At 43.4% G+C, this 23,312-nt stretch overlaps 1 protein-coding gene across 2 annotated transcripts in view; it reads left to right on the forward strand.

Annotated features, from left to right (window-relative positions):
- The window catches only part of ctif (CBP80/20-dependent translation initiation factor), a 50,572-nt gene that overhangs the window by 15,923 nt on the left and 11,337 nt on the right, over positions 1-23,312 (forward strand). For both annotated transcript variants that reach the window (XM_084571961.1, XM_084571962.1), the window contains exons 8-11: positions 11,393-11,469; positions 15,242-15,322; positions 19,151-19,763; positions 21,154-21,453. In XM_084571961.1, coding sequence (XP_084428087.1) covers positions 11,393-11,469; positions 15,242-15,322; positions 19,151-19,763; positions 21,154-21,453 — 1,071 coding nt within the window. The remainder of the gene's footprint in view (positions 1-11,392; positions 11,470-15,241; positions 15,323-19,150; positions 19,764-21,153; positions 21,454-23,312) is intronic.

The raw sequence follows: 23,312 nt of genomic DNA on the forward strand, positions 1-23,312 counted from the left end.
ACAACAGCTTCCTGGCTTCATTATGCTGTCTTTCGGGGTATGATGTGTCTGGCATGGGCCGAGTAAAATTAATCTTACAGCTGTGTAAGCTCTGGTATTATTGCACGGTATAAGGCATTGTGTTTTCCAAGGTGATTTGTGATTCACTGAGGTGGCAGAGTTCATTTTAGGTTACCCTTCTCTCTTCCTTCCCTGCTCTCTGAGCCAAAATGTCTTCCATCTTTCATAGCGTTTCAGCTACAGTGTCTTCCTCTTTCCTTCCCCCCCTTGGCCTTTGAGCCGAGCTGCCTTCAGCCTCTCCTGGTGTTTCAGCTACCAACATGGCTTCCTCATTGTATAGTTCCTGAGCCAAGATCGCTGTTTCCGTTCATTCAGTTAGGGCCAAAAGAAAGACGGGGTCAGCCGCGTTTGTCTGGTGTGCTTTGGGATCGGAAATGTGCGCTGGCACTGGGACACGGTAAGGTCAGAGACACGGAGCTGAGGAACGAGTTCATCCCGTGACATTCCTCAGCTGTTTCTGTGCCCTGGCCAGTTTATCTCAAAAGCACTGCCATGTGGAGTCATGCAGCCGTGAAGCCAGGCCACCAGTGCCCCGATGCGTCTGATTCAAATGAGGACATCCACTGACAGTACACTCTTTGGCCTTGAAGACACTGACGAAGGCAATTGAATGTGGGTTTTCCACCAGAGACTTCAGTGTCGAGAAGTATAAACCTCAAAGCCAGTTGATTTCTTGCATCAATATCAGAGGCAAATAGTTTTTACCTTTTTTCACCATGTAATGAGAGTTACATTTTGTCACTGGTCCTTAATTAAATGGGTACAATGAAGATTTGTTACACTGAAAAATATTAGTATTGGAGTGGAGCTCTATGTGCGGATAGTAAGTAATACAGATCAAGGGGAAAAATGCAAATCACTCAAATACAGTTTACCGTATGTTGCACAGTTTGTGATATATTTAGTGCGTCTGCAGGATGTTTGTTTTGAGGTGGTTCCAGGAGTGTCCTGCCTCTCAATAGTTGACTGTGAGCATCCCCCTTTCTGTTGGCACTTTCACTTTTATTACATGTCAAAGTTCTTACTGTAACGGGAAGAGTATTTTTAAGAGTGGCTGTCATTGTTTGCTTCTGGCAGAGGTTGAACCTAAGAGTGTACATTTATCCTTACACTTTACTAAACCTCAACGAGAAGTGTGCCTATTAAAGATTAAGATTTTCCAGAAAACACATTATTATAGACGCTACACATTTTTAACAATTACACTACTGACTCTCAGCTATTACGACTTGTGACCCTTGCTAAAAAGCAGTCATGGGTTGACTGGGTTCCTCATTATGTTTCACCAAAGAGACATTTCTCCTCTCGGCTTCCCAGGAGGTTTCATTTCAGCGTAAATGTGTGAAATAAAATAAGACATTTGCGGTCCAGAGATTTCACATTATTTAACCGTTATTTCACCGAGTACTGCCTAGCAGAGCTATAGCGTATAGCGTATTCACACGAGACTGCACAGAACCTATACCACATCTGCTACAGCCTTGTAAGCATTTCTCTGTGCACTCCAAACAATGGCGACTGGAATTGAAAGGCTCGTGTTGGAGGCTCCACAGTAGTTGAATAACAGTTACTTTGGCTAAAATCAATGCCACGCAGATAAGAGAAAAGGCGCCAGAGTTGACGGTGTGTAGGTGAATTTTCTATGTCTTTCTCTGGACACTGAGAGACCAGGTTTAAGAAATGCAGTGAGGACCAATCAGATGTCTCTCACCACAACATGTAGCCACATTTCTCGTCAGGTGCATGGCAGGCTGTGATGAAGGGTGCGCAGGATCTTAAATACGTCTTAAAGGTACAGACATATCGTCGCTCATATCGAAACCAAAAACTCAAATACACCGCAAAGACTACAGGCAACGACCAGCCGGCGCAATGTTATGAATCTGCGTGATAGGAAATAACTCTTTACACCAACAGGTGGCAGTAGTCTGTAGTCGTTATTCAAAAAGTTAAACTGAAGGGCTACTATTAGCTGGGAGGCTAGGAAGCTACAAACAGCTACAAACGGTCATACAAAGCTGGTCTCTCCTGAATAAAGCCAATCACTTGGTCTACGTTTGATTTATTCTAGATTATCACGTTGTTGTGAACACATTTGTGTATTTGAATGTTCAGATTAGCGGAAGATGAAATACAATACAAGCTCTCTGTTTACTGAATTAGCTAAAAAAAAATAAAAAAACGGGATTGACTAATAGTGCGGGACAAAAGCTAGAGTCACGGTTGCTCGCAGTCGGACGCCAGCAAACGGCCGACCGTCTACACTACTTCCACCAATTGGCTCACGGTCAAAGCGTCACCTGTGTATTGTTTACTGTTTGTAAGCAAAGACGAAAATACCATCAAGCATTTATCACAATGTACCCGAGCAAGGTCTCTATTCCAGAGTCATCACTTCCAGCTACTGTACCGCGGGACTACATCATCCAAAGACCCCCGTCCACGTTCCACACTTCCTATAAACATTCACTTCCCCTTTCCAGGAGACTTCCAAATATGTGTGTGTGCGTGTGTGTGAGCAGCTCGCCGAGAAAGAGCTTCCTCCTTTTCCCTTCAGATTCTGCTGCTGCTCCTCTGCTGGCCTCTCTGGAATGTCAACCTGCACACTCAATAACCCTGACGTCCCCCGCGTCCAATGTCAGGTTGTAATGACAGAAGCATTCAGGGGTCAGAGAGCAGATATTTCGATCTTTGTGTCCACGCCACGTATCGCACGGATCATGGAAAATACTAAACCCTAGAGCATTTTATACAAGAAATAATACTAGCGCTTAGGTTTTTACAAATCGCTTCACACAAAATAGTTAAATAAATAATAAAGAAATAAAATAGGCCAGCGAAAAAGACACGAGTTATCAATATACAGGAAATCTGACACGTTTCCATATCAATAAACCGAGTGAAGAAACCTCGGGGGCCAGTTGATTAAAATTAATTTTATGAAGCAATTTAAAGCGAATTGTTTGAAGACCCTAGGCTACACAAGTACCGTGAGTCATCACACACACATACTGTTGGGCTCATCAGCGTGATCATGATCCTGACAGAAACAACTCATGTGCATGTGTGTGGGTTCACGTAGGTGTTCTCAACACTTACTGTACCTGAAATGATGCCAGCAAACGTTCGCTGATCCACACATCAGCAGCTTTGTGTGTGTGTGTGTTAAATATGGATGAAAAGACTGATACCACTCTCATGGTAGTAAGGTAGATACGAAGCCAAACACAGCAGACTGTTGTGCTAGGTGGCTGTGGCTCAGTATGTAGGTAGAGTGGGTTGTCCACGAACATGCCAAAGTGTCCTTGAGCAAGACACCGAACCCCCAGTTGCTCCCAGTGCATGGCGCTGGTGCGTTTGTGAGCGAATGGGCAGATGTGTCTTACGTGATGTGTCTCCATCTCAAAACGTTGACTTAGGGCCGTGATACACAGAGACAGCGGTCAGCCGTTTGCCGGTATTAGATAGTCAATATCCATTTGTGACCCTGGTTTTGGCAGTGTGTCCCGGACTGGGCAGGACCGCTGACGGACGGTTTTCAGCCAATTCAGCATGTTGAATTGGCAGTGGAGACATCGCTTTGATTGGCAGTTCAATTTAAATAAGCAAATTACAAAGTCAAGAGGACACGCACACAGACTGCTTTTCTTTTTTCCGTCTTCTTCTCATCTGAACATCTAAATACAGATATTTGTAGCTCTTCCAAGCTAGTAGCAGCACTTCCGATCTTCATTTTTGAACAATGAAAACTGACCACTGCTATCTGCTGGTATCAAGAGTAAAATACTCTCACGCAGAACGATTGTATTGGCAGAACATGTTAGTTAGTGAGCTTTAGACATGTTGATGCTGATAGTTGCTCGGGTAAACTGCCTGTCTGGCTAACCAAGTGTCTCCTGTAAGCTTTGCATTTTAAGGACATTACAAAAGCCAAATCTGGCCAGAGCAAAACTATTTGGGGGTGTGTAATCTCGCCTCTAGCAGAATGCAAGCATGAAATAGACTGTACATTTACAGTAACGCAACATTTCTTTAATAATAGAGGGCACCAGAGAAGGCACAGAGGGATAGGTTGATACCGTGGAGAGAAAGAGAAAGCGACTAGTCACCAAGGAGACATCCGGTCTCTGGTCTGCGAACAAAGCCGTCCAACAAGGAAACAAAGCAGGAGTCTGGAGCTGAGACATTACAGACTGGTTGGCCCCTCTGTCTGGAAGTGTACGTGCCGCAGAGCAGGACTCTGGCTGTGAAGGGACACCGGGGGCGTAGTGGGGTTTTTTTTTTTTTTTTTTTTTTTGGTGGTCTGTCTGTCAGTTGTCAATTTGTCCTAGACCTGCAAAGCATTCACAGTAGCTACGCACACCTATTAATTGTTCGTGCAGGTTTCTGTTCGGTTCCTTCATGTCTACCATCTTTACCTCCTCTCCCTTCACTTCTTCCTATTTGCCATTTCCTTTTTCCTACTCTGACCATCATCATCATCATGCTCGTCCCTCCTCCCTTCTCTCCTCACGTTGTCCTTCACTCCTCCCCTCCATCCTTCAAATGTTGGTAGGCAGCAGAACAATATCCAGGGGGTCATGGCGACCGGCGGCCCCCTCCCTGCGGTCACTTCCTGCTATTGTCCCAGGTCCTGCTGCTGATTGGTTCCTACACTCTATTAACCACACACATACTGACTTAATCACCACCGTACACTGTTCTGATCTGCACTCTGTCATGGGAGAAACACTGGAGACCTGACTACATGCATGACTGCAGGATATATTAGGAAACGTGTGACCAGTCTCACAAAGACATTCAGTAATAGTTCATCAGTGACTTGGTCTGTTTGTCACATCTGCATGATATGTGTCTACATAACAAATAATGCACGGGGATATATAAACGTAATATTATCCAATTTATTTTGCAAAACCGCAGACTGTGCCATGATTAAGTGTGTTTTCTGTCCACAAACTTAGTAAAATTGCCTTGTTTTTATTGTAAAGCCCTGTTTCATATAAAGCGATTCACTCGTCGACCATCGCTTTGTGGACGGGCGGACTCTGGTTGTCCGGGTAACCCTCTTGCATACAGTATTTGCATGCATACGCCAATTTTGAAACGAGCAGAACATATTGCCCGCCATTAACATGATGAATGTGGTCGTCAGAACGATAGACGTGCACGGGGTTTCCTTTCAATCGACATATGGGAAATGCTGCGTTTGTGTCTCCATTCACTGTATTCCCCCCCTTGGTACTTTCCCACTTTGCATCCTCAAATTTTTTTTCAGCCATCATCGCTACAACTCTCTGAATTTCATTAATGTTTCAGGGCCTCTTGTAGGCGCATCGCTGCTAGTCTCTTCCCGTGTATACGTCTATTAAGAAGCATCCAAATGTTCTCCCGACAATACGAGTCTTTGATAGTTGGTCTTCACAAATATAATACAAACCAGATCAGACGCACCAAGCATCGGGTTCAATCCAGCAGGGAAGATGAGGTGACTTTTAGGATAATGTAACACAGAGAGGAGGTATGATTGAAGTCTTTTTCATCATACAGACAGAGAGAGATGCCTTGAACAGAGCTGCATGCACATGAAACCTGCTGCATTGGTTGCATCTCTATAGGGTACTATAGTTTTTTCCTCTTTTTTTTTTTTCCCTGACACTTTGATCCCACGATGGCTCCATCTCCTCCTGTAGCTAGACCACCGAGTTCTTTGATGTACCTGTCTCTCCGTCCGTGGCCCTGGCCTCAGATCACATATTAAATGAGACAGGGATGTCAGGGACCTCACATCTTTGCCTCTTATCACAGATCACCAGCTATACGTGGTTGTGGCAGCTCCAAATCTCTTCTTTCTGTTCTGTCGGCGGGGATCGGCTGCAGACTGTGTTACATGAAAGGCCTAAACTGTGAGACACGCGGCGCATCCTGTGCTGGAGTAATATTGCAGAACAAAAATGTGAAAATTTTAAAGCTTATCTTGATTTGTGAGATGAGAGAGCTCGATGTGATCAGGATGTTTGCCACTGCCAGTTACAAATGATGTATCTCTCTCTAATCATTATGACCAAATATTAACAATATAATATTCTCAGTGCTGCTCACAAATCATCAGATATTAACTCAACACAGTTCAGACTTGAGTTAGCTCTGATGGAATATAAATACGAAGGAGCAGATCTTGAAGGTAAATTCTACGATAACAGACAATATTTGCCAGAAAATTGGGTTTTATCATCGCTTTCTAGCCTTCGCTTCAGCAGTGCGAAGGCTAGATTTCCACTTTTCTCTTAGATCACACATAGTCCTAGTACAGTAAATCAAAGCCGCACACCATATGCCGCACATACAAAAACTAGCTCTCTTCACTGTCACCACTTTCTAAAATACTGTCAACAACTACATCACTCCACCCAACCCAACAAGCCTGCTATTGGTACGGAGAATGTCAACCAGTTGATCCCATCGGTTGTCGCTTCAAAGCTTTGCTTTTAGCGTGCACGCCCTTCTGCAGACATACTTAGCTCTCTAATAAATTGACATTTCACCTCAGTTCCAAAGCTCCAAGCAAGCAAAACAGCAAAAATCTAATTTCCTTGGTCACAGGAAGAATAGTTTTTTGTCCGAACTTGGAACGTGGAAGAAAAAAATACTGTCAGCGTATGCATTTCCGCTCCCTCTCTTATATTATACGTGCTTGCTATCTCGTATTTACAGTCTCTCTTTTTGTCATTCTTGCTCTTTCGCCCCTCTGCTCTCAACAACCTATCCTGTAATGCCACCCCTGGGGCAGCTTTTAAATTTATTGCCTTTGGCCGAGGGCCCTCGCAGCATAAATAAGCCGGGCGAAACAATGGACCTGACTGAATGAGCATCACACCAGAATTGTTGCACACCAGAAGGGACAGGAAAACATGCACTTCACTTTTGGGGCTATTGCGGAGAAAGTTCTATAATCGTTATTCTCAGTTTCTATTCTTCACGTTTCCATCCTGGTTAGCTTTTCTCATTTCCTTACTTTCCTTCCTTGTTACTTATACTCCCTTCCACACTAAAAACTGTTGTGAATGGATTGACAATACTATCTATAAAGATCCATGACCCTTACACAGAATCCTTAAAAGAATGAAAAGATACGACCATAATATTTCGTTTTTTAGCTAGTTAGCTCAACACAAGCATTACGTTTAAGTTACAACAAGCTTGATTGGGTTGGGCCTTAGCTGGCTATGTGAGGTTGATGTAAAAAGGACACAGCCCATTAGCGAGCATCCCAGGTAGCCGCTCCCTTTGACCTGCGATTTTCCCAAGAATGCAGCAGGGTATGTCAACTTCCTCCCAAGGCACACTCGCACACCCAAGCGCATAATAGAATACAAAGACACACCTCAGTCAGGCGTGTAAAATTCAAAGCAGTTTGTTTTTTGGTTGTTAGGAGACCCATAAACTGTTGGCGCTGTGACAGGTGAGACTTGTGTTAAACCTGCTATTTAACCTGTCGTAATGCACTATAAGCAGACAGAGAGAGACTACAACGGCGCGATGAACGATTATTTTTAGCCATTTGGAATACACGTGTTGTTCCAGTCCATGACTAAAAGCTAAAGCTTCGGTTAAATCGGCCGATCTGAAAGGAAGCTCTGCCTTTGAATTAGCAAGACTGCGCCGCATCATTTTCATTGCCTGCTCCATCAGCAATCACCTTGAGGAAACAACCTGGATTGAAAACCACCGTTTCTCAGATGCGGCTGTCATGAAGCTGAAATCCTTCAAGCTGCAACGTGCAAAGCGTATTCCTCTGTGTTGACAGTGCTCGTCATTTTGATTCAGACTTCTTGAAACTTAACATGAATCAAATTGTCAAAACTGTCTGTTTTTTCCAGTTTGAAAGCCCTCTACGGTATACCCAACATACCCTTTATTTTTCTACTCCTGCTCAACAATCTCTTGCCTGGTGAACTGACCAATCTAAAGAAACACGGTTGGATCACACTGAACAGAGTAATTCTACAGTTTACCTACAGATGTCTAGGTGGAGGATAAAATGTTTGTTGCTGTGAGCGTTTTTATATCCTGCCTTACTGTTATTAAACGCTGTGCAGTATACTGTATTGCTGCACGAGGGTTGATCATCTATTACTCTATTAATCGACCATCTTTGTAACACAAAGATGTCCAAACAATATTCACCTCATCTGGTCTCTTATATTTACTCTCACAGATGTACAAATAGAAGCAGATCCCCATTTTCTGTTTCTATCAGCTCTCTCACACTAACATAGCCAGCCCCCCCCCCCCCCCTCCTCGCTATCCTTGTCACGTCCACAGGGCTCACACTGCCTGCCTTGGGGTGAGAGGTCTTCTGGCTGGGGACCAGGACAGCGCATGGTTCCCTTTGATCTACCCGGCACTGGCTGCTACCTGCAGATAGCATATTCACACACACACACACACACAGAGAAAGAGAGAGAGCTCCCTCTTGAAGCGGCAGAGACAATTCTACAGTTCTCATTTCCTCTCTGTTCCTGTTAGACGGATTATAAACTGCGCACACTAAAGCTTTTTTCAACTAACCTCTGAAGTTTTTGCTGCGATCTGGACGAAGAATTGAAAATACAAGTTAAAGAGTTTGAGAAAAATGTGCTGCACATCGTTTACGTGTGCGTGCGTGAGTGTGTGCATGTGTGTGTGCGTTCACTGTCATCTGGTTACCATTTGAAGGCAGAATTACAGCTAATGATATCCTAGAGGAAAACTACAGTAGCTAAACATGCAGCAGCTCCTCTGTTTCTTTCTTTTTTCCCCTCTCCACCTACTTTTCCCTCCCTTCCTTTCAGACCATTACAGAAGTGGCAGTCTAAGGGGAAAAGAGGCAGACTTTCTGACAGATAATTAATACTATCAATGCTCTGGATTTATATGTAAGATGATTTCTGCGTCTCACATCTGGATCAGAATCTAACCCTCCCCCAGCAGCAGCAGCAGCAGCAGCAGTGTTTCTGTCAGACAGCAGTAGGTTAGAACAGTAGTGTCAGATATCACGCACTCGCTCAAACTCATCTGAATATAGTAGGTGTTTTCTGACGTCTGGATTTGAATTGAGTTCATGTGAAAGAGACAATCTGTTGGTTTGCGCTTACACAGGATTGTTCTGATGTTCTGTGCGGACGTCGTGCACACTGTGTACTGTATGTATGTATGTGCTGTTCTTGTAAATTGCCGCCTTAAGCCATTATAGCATTATAAACGTAACACTCACAGGAAGACGCTGGCAGTGATGTGACAAGAATACACTGTCGATGATTCAGCTGTAGCAATGACAGGACAAAAAAAAAAATAAAGTATTGCCAAGTGAAGTTGGTAAAGTTGGAAGCAACTGATACAGTTGTTTGACATATGACGCAAGCAAAGAGTTCCCCAAACAGTTGTACCACAAGGAAACATTGTTCTCAGCTTTGATTTCTAACACCAAGTTCACCGTGGAACCCAGATGGAGTTCAGTCTACACTCCAGCATTATTTTTATGGTCTGCTTGTTTAACTCGGAAACATTTGGGGTGGGAAAATTATGAGAGGGTTACCTAGGCAACCAGATCTTGGTAAGTCGACGAGTGACCACCTGTCGGCTAGAAAGAAGTGGTCAGTGACTGCTTTACATGTGGACAGGGCTTTGTTTTCTCCTTTTATCTTGCGTCCTTTAACAGCCTTGTGCCACTTTTGTACCCGTGTAAATATAAAATGCAGTCTCTAAGTGGCATCGGTGAGCAAATGAGAAGGAATAAAAATGTTGGAATCGTCCAAATATGCACAGTGAGAGCTCCTTGATGATGGAAATCCAGCAACGAGGAACCGATACTAACGCCGTTACACACTACGCGACATTAAATGATATATTCGACAAATTGTTTTCCGCTTTTTTGTGTTATTGTTTTATCGAGAAAAAGGAAGATGGTATCGAGCAGACGCTGCACACGGAGCCGTGTTTCCTGCTTACACACTGTGGTCTCCTTTCTTGCACAACGAGCAGAGAGTTGAGAGTTTGGGACTTTTTGATTTGCATCAGCCTGCAACTGTCTGCACAGAACATCCTGACCGGAGACTGATTTTGACACAAACTGACTTTGTGTCAGGCTGACACTCGCACATCATGTATAGTAATGTTGGACATTATGCTGCGTGGTGCGGCAGCTCATAGTCATGCACACTGATGCCCTCCGCCCTTTTAACGACGCCTTCTGTCAGCGCATGCACAACGGCGTTAGGCCTAGGCAACCTGTAACCATGGTAACAGCGCATAGCGATGTTGTGCAAAGGGGCATTGTGGTGTTTGATTGACGGGTGATGTTTAATGGATGATAGACGGTCCTTTTTCACAGCAAGTGTGCTGTATAAGTAAGGGGGCAGCATCCAGCAAATTTTACACACCATACATCCACAACCACAACCACCTGCCTGCCAGCAAACAGTCACGTTTTAATACCTTTTAAATATAGTTTCTGTTTGTAAGAATCCCCGCTGCTTGCATTGCTAGGCAAGATCCACCATTGTTAAAGTGGGATAGTATTTTAAATCCTAAGAGATTTGTTAAATCAGAAGTTTAACCGGGAGACTTGAATAAATCAGAGAATAGAAGAGCTCTGCAATATAACTCTGTCGTACACACACAGGCTGCCTCTCCTCTCCGTCCTCCTCCGCCTGTCTGTCAAATTATCTTTCTATTAGAGCTGAAACGACTTCATAGCAACATAAAATTATTTTCATAATTGTGACTATCAAAGCATAAAAGGTGGTAATTTACTGGTTCAGTCGCTCAAAATACAAGAATCTGCAGCCTTCCTCTGTTGTGGATCTTTAAAGATGTGCACACCATACATCCAAACCACAACCACCTGCCAGAAAATAGTCAAATTTTACAGTTTACTTCATCTTTTAGTTGAATCTGTTTGTCTTTTTCACTCCTGCGTGGTAGGAATTGTGCGTTTCTCTTAGTTTTCTGTGCTATTTCAGTAACATGTCCTTTGTTTTTCCCTTTTTTTAAATACATTTAGATGATTCTTTAAAAAGTTATTTCTTAACTTTTAGTTTTTTGTTTTTTTTATGAATAAACCGTGACGATGAGTGTCGCGTGGGGAGGATTAAACAAGTAAATGATTTCGACCACACCTGCATTTAGTGTTATCTTGTTATTGTGCAGTTGCTAACAGTCCGTCGGATATTTAAGTCGAGATGTTTAACCTCCTTTACATTTTTACCTCATGTGTATCTACTTTCCACAGTCACATAAATCGTGGACCCTGACAGCCGGCGTCTCTCACTCTATGATTTGTCTCCAACAGGTCTTCCCACCCCTTCCTAATGAGGCTGAGATCGCACACACCAAAAAGCTCTTCCGACGCAGGAGGAATGACCGACGGTAATGATGCATCTCGAGCCTGCACACACACACACACACGCGCGCGCACACACACCTACCTCAGTGAGAGGGAATGTTTTCATTGCACAGCCAGCCCCATAGCTTTAACAAATCTCCACATCCAAAGCAGTGTCAAGACAGGAATGCAGGCTCCACACTTCACTGCAGACAGGGAGGGGGAAAAAAAAAAGAATTTGAATAGTTCCTGCAACAAAATTCTTGCCAGCTATTTTGTCACTTTCTCGCCTGCAATAATCAAGACCATTTTTTTTTCTGATTATTGATTTACTTGTTACGTTTATCCTGTTGTTCTGTCCCACCTCCCTTAAAGCCAGTCCAAACTAAAATTTCTACTGGCACACACTTTAATCGCGCACACTCTGAAATCGAATTTCACCCAAGTCTGACTTCATTGAAACTCGTTCGTTTAAGAGAGAGAGAAGAAAAAATAATCTCTCTTCTCGTTCCCTCGCTCCCTGCCCTGATGTCACTGGAAAACTGTTCTTCAGTTGCTAAGAGACAGGCGCAGAGAAAATATTTTGGTTGTATTTGTGGTTTAAAAAGAGGAAATTGTATCTGGACCAAATGGACAAAAGCACTTTCATCCTTGCTTTTAAATACAGAGAATAATTGCTGCTGTCCAGAGCTGTTGTATTTATGTGTGACGGGCACAGCGCTGGCATGGTAGAATGAAAAGAACAAAAAAAAATATGATCTTGGACCAACAGCAGTTTGCTTAGTTTTCAGTCCATTTGTTTTGGGAACTGGAAATATTAACAAGAGACCATCCTGTTTTCTCGTGCGTTCCGCTTCCAAAGCACACTCTTCTCAGTACTTTACAGCCTGTTTTACATATGTGTGCGTGTCTACGTCTGGAGTAAACGCATTCGTCTGTGTATACTGTGAAATGCAGAAGCTTGGCAAGCACTTGAACCCCACAGTCTGGGACCCCCCCCCCAAAAAAAAAATCTAAATGTGCCACAAAGAATCGCTTGTTTTCAACACGACTCTTGACTGATTGCCGTTTAACACCAAACAGGGTGACGGAAATACTCACGCACTTCCATTTATGTCAGGGTTGGTGACTTGCTGGATCTGTTTTGCATTGTCACAACAATGCCAAACCATTTTACAAGCTTTCTTCAAACAGCAGCATTTTAAACTTGGAAACGGGCCAAAAAAAAAAAAAAGAGTTCAGTTAATTACTCTGAAGCTTTCTAGCACAAGAACTGCAAAGTCATCAAACAAACAAAAAATCACTAATAATCACTTTTTGATGGTAAACAATGTGAAATTTCAGCACAAAAAATGTCTTTCCATGCCGTTAAAGGTTTAGACATACGACCCGTCGAACTGTAACTCCACATTAACGGTGGCTTCTTTTACATTGACAGCATTCCTGTGATCAGAGATTCCCTTTAAACTTTATTAACAGATTCTAAATAAGATATATGTGTTTACACGCCGCAAAACATGAATCGGAATCTAACTTTTTTCGACATTTTTGACAAAGTGTCTCTGGCTGAAATGCCGGCTGAACATAAGACTTAACATTTTATAACTTTATTGATGAACTATCAAGTTGAACCCACGAGGTTTCGCCCTCCTTTTAAAATGCCTGTGCTACTGCCATGTTTTGTTTCCGTTCTGAAAAGATCGCATCAGGCATTATTAGGCTCTAATATTTTACTATTCAGCAGTTTATCTCCTGTCAGCCTCCCGTCTCTTTACACTAAACCATCACACACAGGTTGGCCCTTACACATTTACGCTGCAGAAATGGAGAAAGCAGGATGAAGCCACGAATGAAAAAAATATCAAAGCAGGGATGAAGGAGAGGATAAAAAGACTGGACAGACAGGAAGTGGGGATCTGTACAAGTCTATAACCAGACGCCGACTGGACGGGAAAGGGAAAGCTACGACTGTTCTCACAAAGCATTTAGCCGAGTGTGTCATCAAAGATCTCTGTGGGATTTTTTTTTTTACAATACATAACAATTACGAAGGGCAGAGAGGACAGAAATCCTATCAAAACTAGTAGTTTGTGTGGCATTTATACCAAACAGCTAAGAGTTGGCGTTTAACATTGTTGTTCATCAAACCTGCTCATACTCTTATGGCGTTATTGTCTTAGTTTCACAGTCCCTCACAGATCATGCTAGCTGTGCGTGTTACATGTTGTGTTTTTAGTGTGTATCAGCACATCACAGCAAAGAGGAAAAAAAAAAAGTAAACTTTCTGTATCCAGAAGGTGAAATATGGAAATGAATATTGATCAGTCGACAGTATGTACAAAGCACGGGGGTTGTACCGAAACAAAGCACAAGAAAGAAACAAGAGTGGGACTGTGAGATTGAGCAAAGGAAAAGTGTAGGCTGGCCGTGGCAGGAAGGAAAAGAAAGGGGAGGTAGTGCATGTGTTTCTACTTTAGTAGGCACGTCAAGCAGGGCTGAAATTAGTTGTGATTTACTGGAATGTGCTGCTTACCGCGTTCTGCTTCAAAACAGAAAAAGGGGCAAAGAAGGAGCACGTCAGCTTCTTCTACGTACAGTTTGGCCTTTCTAAAAAAAAAAAATGTGTTAATTGTTGAGGAGCTTTCACACAAAGAGACTTTCTTTTCTTCTGCAGACTCCACGGCATTATATCCATGGTGCTTACAACTGAAGGAAAAACTATTTTAACGCACGTTAGCTGAGCAGGCTACTGTCGTTTTAGATGTTCAGCTGTCGCCACAATTAGTATCTATTTTATGATCAAACTGTGTGCGTTGCCTGATTTCATGCACTCATGTCAGAGTAAACAGCAGGAGCAGGATGCATGTGCTATGACTATGTGCAAGTAAAATGTCAAATTTATGAAGAATCATCAATCATAGTGGAAGAAGGTGTAAAAGAGCTAGTTTCCACAACCACAGTTAGTCATAGATTCAGCCCAAATCACTCGTCTTCATTTCCACCACTCCCTGGACCTGTCATGGAAATTAATTTTGTTCTTGGGCAGCCGCCATTACACGCAGATGTGTTTTTTTTTCTTAATCATTCACAAAATACCGTTAAACCATCATGACAGTGATTGTTATTAAACGTCAGAAACACGATCAATGATTCATCCACATCCACAGCGTATTGACTTCTGTTTCTGCACCTACCATGAACTTCCTGCAAATAACTTCTGGCCGCGGCGACTCGAAGTTATTCAGCGTGATCGATAAAAGAATCTTAAGACCTAATGCAAATGTTCAGTCAGCCAGTCGAAAACCTGTCTCCCCACAGTCCATTAAGCCCCGTGCGCTGTGTCCTGTATGAAGCTTTGGCCATGTTATTGACTGTCTGGCCTGCAGGCTTCTCTTCCCCTGGGCCGATCGATTCTCCAGTCTGGGTCAACCAATGATTCCACCAGGTCTCCATCCACATCCACATCCACAGCAGCAGCCGTGACTGATCGTCACCGTCCTACCTCCTCCCACGATCATATCTGCCAATTCATTTAGCCTTTTTTTATATAGTGTTCTCCTCCTGTAGGTCTGTGCATGTTGTTGTTTTTTGTGTGACATAGTTATCAACCTGTAGTTTTTTTTTTGTTTCCCCTTTGCTTGCTGGCTTTCTCCACCTGTAAACTCCCTTTTTTTTTTCCTACTTTCCGCCGTCTATAAAAAATACCCTGTAATTTTCTACAAATTGTTCTGCCACTCCACTCTCCATCTATCCTTCAACTCTGCATCCTTCCAACCATCTGCATTGTGGCATGTCCTCCTCCTCTCCTGCTTGTAGAGTGTTTGATCAGTTCATCCGAGACCAGTTAACCGTACTTCTGCCCACTGGCCCGGGGGGGAAGCGACAAGTCTCAGCCAGGTTAGTGACAACATCGGAGCAAAAATGGGACCTGGATACATTTTTGACCTTTGAGAAAACCTGTGGAAATTGCATTTGATTCATTCTGCTCAACAGATCATCCAAAGGTCGGCTGATAAAATGGTGCTTCAAACACTCAAGTAGCTTAGAATAAGAAGGCGGGGAGACGAAAAGAGATTTATAACGGCGGAATCAAGCCATGCGACATCAAACGCTAATTTAAACCTGATTAATGCCTTAAAATTACCAGACTCTTCATTCCAACAACAGGAAAGTAATTTTTCATTTCGTTAGATGCTTGATCACGCCGGAGTCAAGTCTGTTTCTAAGTAACAAGATATTGTGAGATGAAATTTCATCAGCGGGCCCATCGTTTATCCTTAATGCAAACATCTCCCTGGCATTAATGTTGACTGATGGATGGTCAATCTGAGCAACACTCAAGCTACCGCAGAGCTCGCGGTCATTAAATATGATTAACATTTTATTACTGTCTCACTTTCGCCTCCGCGCATCACCAGCAGATCAGGAGAGCGGCTTATCTGAGCTGAGCCTAAACTAACAGCTGCTGTAGGGATGCGATGAATCGTCACATCAGTCAGTGTGTGTGTGTGTGTGTGTGTGTGTGTTTCAGAGAAGAGTCTCAGAGCAGTCCGTGGCTCAGGAAAAGATTAAGAAATCTCTATAACGTCAAATTAAATGAGATCTCGGCGTTTCTGTCCGTCAACGTCAAAGTTATAATCCGGCAGGTTTCATCCCTGGCCGAGGTTGCCGCACCTGGGGTTACCGTAGCAACAGCGAGAGCGGTTTATTACTACTGCAAATACTCCCGAGCGTCTGCTTTGTCAAGGAGCAACAGGTGTATCTGTTTACAGTGTTTTCCCGCTGCCACACGGCAAAGCTAATTCCCCCCCCCCCGCGAGAAACAACAAGAGAAAAGTGGCGTCATCGCATCCAGATGTTCTCAGAACTGTGCGCTTTGTGCGAACTGATCACCAGGTGATGCCCGTCGAGAACAAACGACAAAATAATACACTCGCGTGCCAAAACATTGGGTTCACTAGTGAAAACAAATGCATTCTCGTATAAGTCTCACGTTCAATTATATATAATGTTCAATTAATGTTGAAACTGTGTAAGAAAAGTGGTAACTCAACTATATAATCCTTTTGGAGGATGTTTAGCCTAGCCCACTGCCAGTGAAATGCTTTTATTTTGAAGCAGCAGTAGGAAACGTTCAGCTGGCTTAAGCAGGATGTTAATACGGCCAAGTTAACTGAGAAGAGTCTGGCTGTTTTTAGTAAGATAAAGTGGATTCGTTTGAAATACACACTTTGAATCAAGCACTGAAAAATCTCAAGCTGCAGAATCTAATGATTAAGTTCAAATAAAAAGCCCCTGACCCAACAGCAACATAGTAGATGTTTGATGTGAAAGCAACTGTACGGTGGAACAGCTCAGATTAGCCACGTGAGTAAAAATGTGTCAGGACAGTGCAGATCTGGCTGTGAGGGAGTATTTATAAATTGATGGCGGCAGGCTGTTTGGTGGAGGAGAATCAGAAGATGAACTGTCTCGCAAGCTCCCCAAGAGAGTGGAGCGGAGGGGCCGGGGCGAGACATAAACCACACACAGAAATAAGACGATAAATACTCTCGTACGCGTTCACCTTTTTTCCATTTCTGTCCCTCTAGTTTCAGCTTCAATCAAAACGGTTTTAGTTGTAGTTGGATGAGTAAGCTATTTGTCTTGGATTTCAATATTTAATATTTACTGACATTCTGTAGATGGTATCTACATGATGGTATAATAATTGTCAGACTGATCAATAAAGAAACTGATATTTGTTAGATAGAACTAAAGCGTGCCGTTTTTCTCAACAATCCATAATTTTGTGATGTGGAGCCGTGGATACGAAGGGATGGTTTAAATGCTATATACTGTATAACACATTTTAACGCCAATATGTTCTCTAAACCTTTGATTAATGCGCACACTTTCCTTTTTGACTCCTTACCTTGGGCCGACCGTAGTTTGGAAAGTCAGAAAGCACTCAGTAATGTTGTGGAAAGTAAGGAGAATGTGAAGTGCAGTTGTAGTAAATATTAACACCCTGAGGGGGGCAGTAATACACCCTGTAATGTCAATATTGCCAAAAATCCCAAAAGAAGAAGAAGAAGAACGGATAAAGAAATGTTAATGTTCAGCTTAAGAGCCTCTCCAGACGCATGAACTGTTAATAATTCCAATTAAATATATTTGATCTACTGGCAGACCTAGTTTATGTATGTATACATATCTTGTAGACTTCTTCTTTTTTTTTTTTTTTTTTGCTCAAAGAACATTTCCAAGGTTGTTTTATATTAATCTGTTTTAGGGTTGAATGAACATTTTCACAAAAAAAGGACCAAAGTCGATCTGTGGAGCGTGATTGTGCCACTCAGTTCTCTTTCGCAAGGTGGAATAGTTTGGGTTTTTGTTCTGCAGGATCAAAAAAAAAATGTCAGGCCTGTTCTGTCACTTTTCATATTTTGGTCTGTAAAAATCAAGCTATTCAAGGTTTGCTAAATTAAAAAAAAAAGAGTGAAAGGAAAATAGTTTGTGATGAATGGAGAAGCCCACATTGTGATCTTGGCATTGATGACCTTTTAAAACTTTTAGGAAAGTTGTCTTTTCTGTGTTCATCAATCCAGCCTACCATGAGGCTTAAGCAGCTGGTCTGTATTGTTTGTAAGTGACTGAAGAAACCTATTCAAAATGTCTTGAATCCGTCTGAAAGTATTTGACTATATCCCACTAGTCTGACTCTTTGTACTGTAATAGTGAGGTACTGTATGAGTGGCTGCAAACTGTGGCTTTGTGTGCATATGCACATGAACGGCCTTAAAGTACTCCAGCCTTTTCAGGCCTGAATCTTCTTTGCAGTGTCTTCTGCAAACTGCACTATAATTGGTTAGAATCAAATATAAATGCTGTAGCTATCTATCGATTTCAGTAGTCTGGATTTTTTTTCCCTTACACAGTCCTTGATGGTTCATCTTGTGGTTTATTTAGTAGAACGGCAAATTACCTGTGTGTCAGACATGTCCTGCGCCCTCGTGTCAGAACCTGCTATTATTTACAGCCCAGTACAGTCTTTTAATGAGTTTTTAGTTTTACATCATTACTTTAATTCTTCTGGGAGCTTGTTGATTTTGCAGCAAGCTTCTTCTCCACCTGCACTTCGTTGTCAGGGAGATTCTCAGTCATCCAGGTCATATGTGTTTCCAAAAACAAAGCTAAAACAAAAGCAACCAGACTTGTTGGGTTTTCTTGAAGACATTTTGGTGCTCATCCAAGTACCTTTCTCAGTAACATTCAAACTATTCAAGTGACCAACCTTTGCTTGCTTTAGTATTCATAATCATCAAACCACGCCTCAGAGCACTTTTGTACATAGAGTTGCACGTATCTGGACAAAGGCGTGCTAGCTGCAACTAGTTGAGTTTGAGCTAGTTCACATGCTGAAGCAGATAATAGGTTGCATCTTCGGTGCCAGGGTGACTAATCCCCCGGACCATATGTCAGCGGCTTGTCAAGCCCCAGAGACGGTGCAGCAAAAGGACACAACGATGCAGGACAGGAAAACACAGACGCACTGTGCATCCGCATGTAAGCAGGCACTGGGCTTTTGACTTTACAGTTCAGTAGGTGATAGGTTGGTGTTTGAATATGGTCACGGTATGGAGTCACAGTTAGTCTTTGTGACAAGATGGGTAAGGGCCACAGAAGATAAAGATACTGCTGCTACGTTACAGTGAAGCTAACTGAAACTTGCTCTCATTTCAGGAAACAGCAGCGGCCTCAGGGAGGAGGAGGAGGTGGAGGTGGAGGAGGTGGAGGAGGAGGTGGAGGAGGTGGAGGAGGGAAGAGCCAGCCCCAGCAGATACAATCACCACAGCAGCAGAGGGATCAAACCCAATCTCCAAACCAGCAGCAGCCGGGTTTAACAGAACTGGGAGATAACAGGAACCACAGCGCTGGTCGGCCACCTCGCCAATACCAAGGAGGACATGGCCAGCGCCAAGGAGGACCCGCGCACCACGGATACAGCCAGAACCGGCGTTGGCACCACAGTCAGAAAGGTCAGGGGCATGGACAGACAAACACTGCAGGTGATAAAGGAGTACCTCCGAGATCAACCAAAGACAGAGAGACTGAGAATGTAAAACTGGGTGACGACCACATCAGACCACCTCAAGACTGCGGCAGCAGGAGTCCCAATGAATCACCCAAATCTGACTCAACGTCCAATTCAAACGCCTTCCCAGATCTGACACTTAATAAGGAATCTCCCAACCTGCCGCAAAGTGCAAAGACAAGCGAGGGCCTGTCGGAGCAACCCAAAATCAGTCTTCTGCAGTCGTCAAAGGAGAGGCTGAGGAGGAGACTAAAGGACAAGGTACCGGAAAGCTGCTTAGTGTCTGTCAGTCAGTATTAAAGAAACCAGGACTGAAGCGTATGTGTACACACACAACCGCCACCATTTAGTCCACTAATTGCTTTCATTATGTTCACAAACATTATGGACACACTTTCCTCACACTGCCTTGCTTGAATCATTCGCCTACTGATTTATTTAGCGTGTATTTTGACACACACCCAGACTGGCAGGGAGGGGAGTACGTGTTCTCACTAAGGAGGTGAAGAAACTGAAGCTTAGCAGTTTTTGACGTTTTCCACTGAGTACTAAACTGATGAGCTGGCCATCTATGTTCTTCCTCTCTCTACTGCTAACTCGTTACCACCAGGAGAGGATTGATTTGACAGCACATGACTCCCCAACAGGCAGCAAGGCAGGAATTAATAAACATATCCTAAGTGACGCCAGCGAATCAGTGATCTTGGAATCAGCCTCCGCTTGACTGGGATGAATGTTTTTAATCTTTGTATCTCATTTGTTTATAAAGTTAGTGAAGGGCATTCAGCTCAACTTTCCAGACATAATACACAAAACTACTAAATTACTGTAAATGAGGTCACTGCTTAACATGATGTTCTTCCCTTTAAACCGGCCACTCAACCGTAGCACATTGGGAACACATAACAAAACACTGATTGGCTTTCACGTCACGTTGTGACTGGAAACTCCACGTAGACAGAAAGCAGAGTGTCATTTGTTATGCCTGTGCACATATTGGCACAGTGACTTCCAGTCAGGAGTTAGAGTACACCAAGAGCTACGTGGGGAGATTGTAGAGTAGTTTAATTCGACAAAAACAGAAAAATCTATAAAGACGGAGAGGCGGTAGTAACAGGTGAACACTTCATGTTGAGGTTGTGAGCGTAGACACTAGAACTGAGAAGTTCATAGGGTCGTAAGTGAAGATGCAAGTAAAACACAGAGTAAAACACAGAGGGAGTAAAGCATACCTGCAGATGTGTGTAAGGGTTCATGTGCAGCTACTCTTTGCACAGGCCATTTGAGTTGTAAATAATTTGGCTAGCTAACTTACACTGCCCAGCCAAAAAAAAAAGAAGTAGCCACCTGGATTTAACTAAGCAAATAGGTACAACGTCCTATTGGAAAATTACTACGTGGGCGATCACTTAAACGTTTGGTGAAATCAAAGTGCAGAAAAACAATAGTAGAACTCATGAAATATGTTTTAATGAGAGAGATAACTGGCTCCAGGATTCATCATAATTCATGAATGAAATGAGTAAATAAAAATAAGTAGACATATTTTATTTCTTTACAACACCACCTAGTTTACCGCATGTTGAAACTGAATACTGCATCGTGCTCCGTCAAGCACCGCTCATGTGTCTTATCCCGTCTTTGTCCGCAGGAAGAGTCGCGTGAGGAGAAGTCGGGCCCTGGGTCTCAGAGAATGGACCGGCTGGTGGACCTTCTCAACAACATGAGGAGCAACAGCAGCGGCGTGGAGCAGCAGCTGGCCTCCTTCATGGAGGAGGCGCAGTGCTCGGCGCAGTCCGAGGAGACCCTGGCTCAGGTGGTCAGCACCATCTACTCCAAGGCGGTGTCGGACAGGAGCTTCGCGGCCACGGCCGCCAAGCTCTGTGACAAGATGGCGCTGTTCATGGTGGAGGGGACCAAGTTCAGGTCGCTGCTGCTCAACATGCTGCAGGTACGAACGCTGGATTCGGCTTCATGCTTTTCCACGTTTTCTTCTCAGACTTCAATAACGATCTTTTTCGATAATTTAACCGCATTGAATTTTTAATTATTTTTTTTTAAATCAAGGTCCTCAGTGACTGAATTGGACTGCCATGAGAATAACTTGCGCACAAAAAAGAGACTGTGGTGTAATAGTCTTTCTTCTTGTGCTGCTTTGCTGCTCTGTTGAATTGTGCAATAAGCTGCCGCCTTGATAATAAGCTGACAGAGCAACTACTCCACGGTTAAAAATTCAATCTCTGCTTCTGTGCGTGCAGCAAGAATCTCAGCGGATCTTGTTAGTTACAGTTTTGAATTAGAAACAGTGTTGTCTCGCATGAAACGTTTTTTATTTTATTTTTTTTTATGCACACGGACGTTTTAATCTCTGTCACATTCTTGCGCATGCTTGAAATGCAAAACAATTTTCTGGAATTTGTTTGGGTGGTGGGTTTTTCTCGCTAGACGTCGGCGGTCGCTCTACATTAAAAGACACGCGCAGTTAAACCCGAAACACTGAGTACACACACTATTCTGTAACATCTTTGAATCGTAATATATAAAGCGGAAAGACTGAACATTTTATGGTTACAGCTTCTTCGGTCCTGCCTTTTTCATACTTTATCAATTTAAAGACGTCACGTTGGGATTTGGGAGATTTAATGTTTTTTTCTCTCCATTTTTTCATGACATTTTAAATACTAAATAATCCTTTAAAATACTGCAGGATTAAGTGATAATAACCCTGAAAATCTTAAACCCACCCTGCGTACCAGCCCTAATATCTCGAGAAATGCAAGTTACTGTAAACGAAACGTTCTTGTTGGAAGCTTACAATCTTATTTACACGTAAGTCACCAACCATTTTTATGCCGTATGTTTAAACACAGTCCTCTCCGTAGTTTCAGCAGTTCCATTCAAGCTCAGTTTTATGAGAACGTTCAGGTGGTGGCCAACTGTGTGTGAGGTGTCGTAAATGTCAGCGGGCAAAGTAGCTAATCTAAACACCCCAGGGAGAGAGAGAGAGACCTGTTCCCCCTTCTCCCTCTATCCGTTCACTTAACTGCACAGTTCCAGTCTTGCGCCCGCGATGAAAACATCCTCTCAGCCGTTACATATTTCACCTCCGCTCCCTCCCTTCCCCCTGCACGTCCCACATGAGCTCTCTATTCCCGTGCTCCTCCGACTTATCACCTCCCCTCGCCCAGAACGGCACGGGCCAGTGCCTCGCTACTTCTCCCTCCGCGGTTCCCGTATCCCGCCTCGCTCACTCTTTAACCACGCTCCTCCTCCTCCTCCTCCTCCTCCTCCCTTTCACCCTTCACTCGTTCGCTCCATCCACAGAGAGCCAGACAACCTCGCCAGAGCGGCAGACAGTCTAGAAGTAGGCAAACATCGTCGTCATTCAAGGTCTAAACGTTAACCCACCTGCTGCCTCACTACGTCTCCTTCTTTTCCTTTACTCCTACTCCCGGTTTCCTCCTCCTGCAGATGCTCTTATCGACTAGACTCCTACATTTTTTCTCTTTTTTTCCCTATTTAAACACCTCTTTGAGATTTTGATCCCAGACCCGGCAGCGGTGAATCCTGCCTTGATCCCTCTACCCCCTTCTCCCTTTATCACAGCTGTGTGGTCCCTTCCCTTCTTCTATTTCTCACTTTAATTTCCACTTCCAAGACCGCACGGACCCCCTCCCCGTCTTTGACATTTTGCCTTTTTTTCCCCTTTAAAACATTTTAAATGTCACAAGTGGGCACATGAAGGCCTTCATTAATGATGTTGCTTCCAGACCCCTGGATCTCAATATGGGGGCAATTAGTGTGCGACTG

Source organism: Chelon labrosus (genome assembly GCF_963514085.1).
Source record: "Chelon labrosus genome assembly, chromosome: 22".
Taxonomy (NCBI): domain Eukaryota; kingdom Metazoa; phylum Chordata; class Actinopteri; order Mugiliformes; family Mugilidae; genus Chelon; species Chelon labrosus.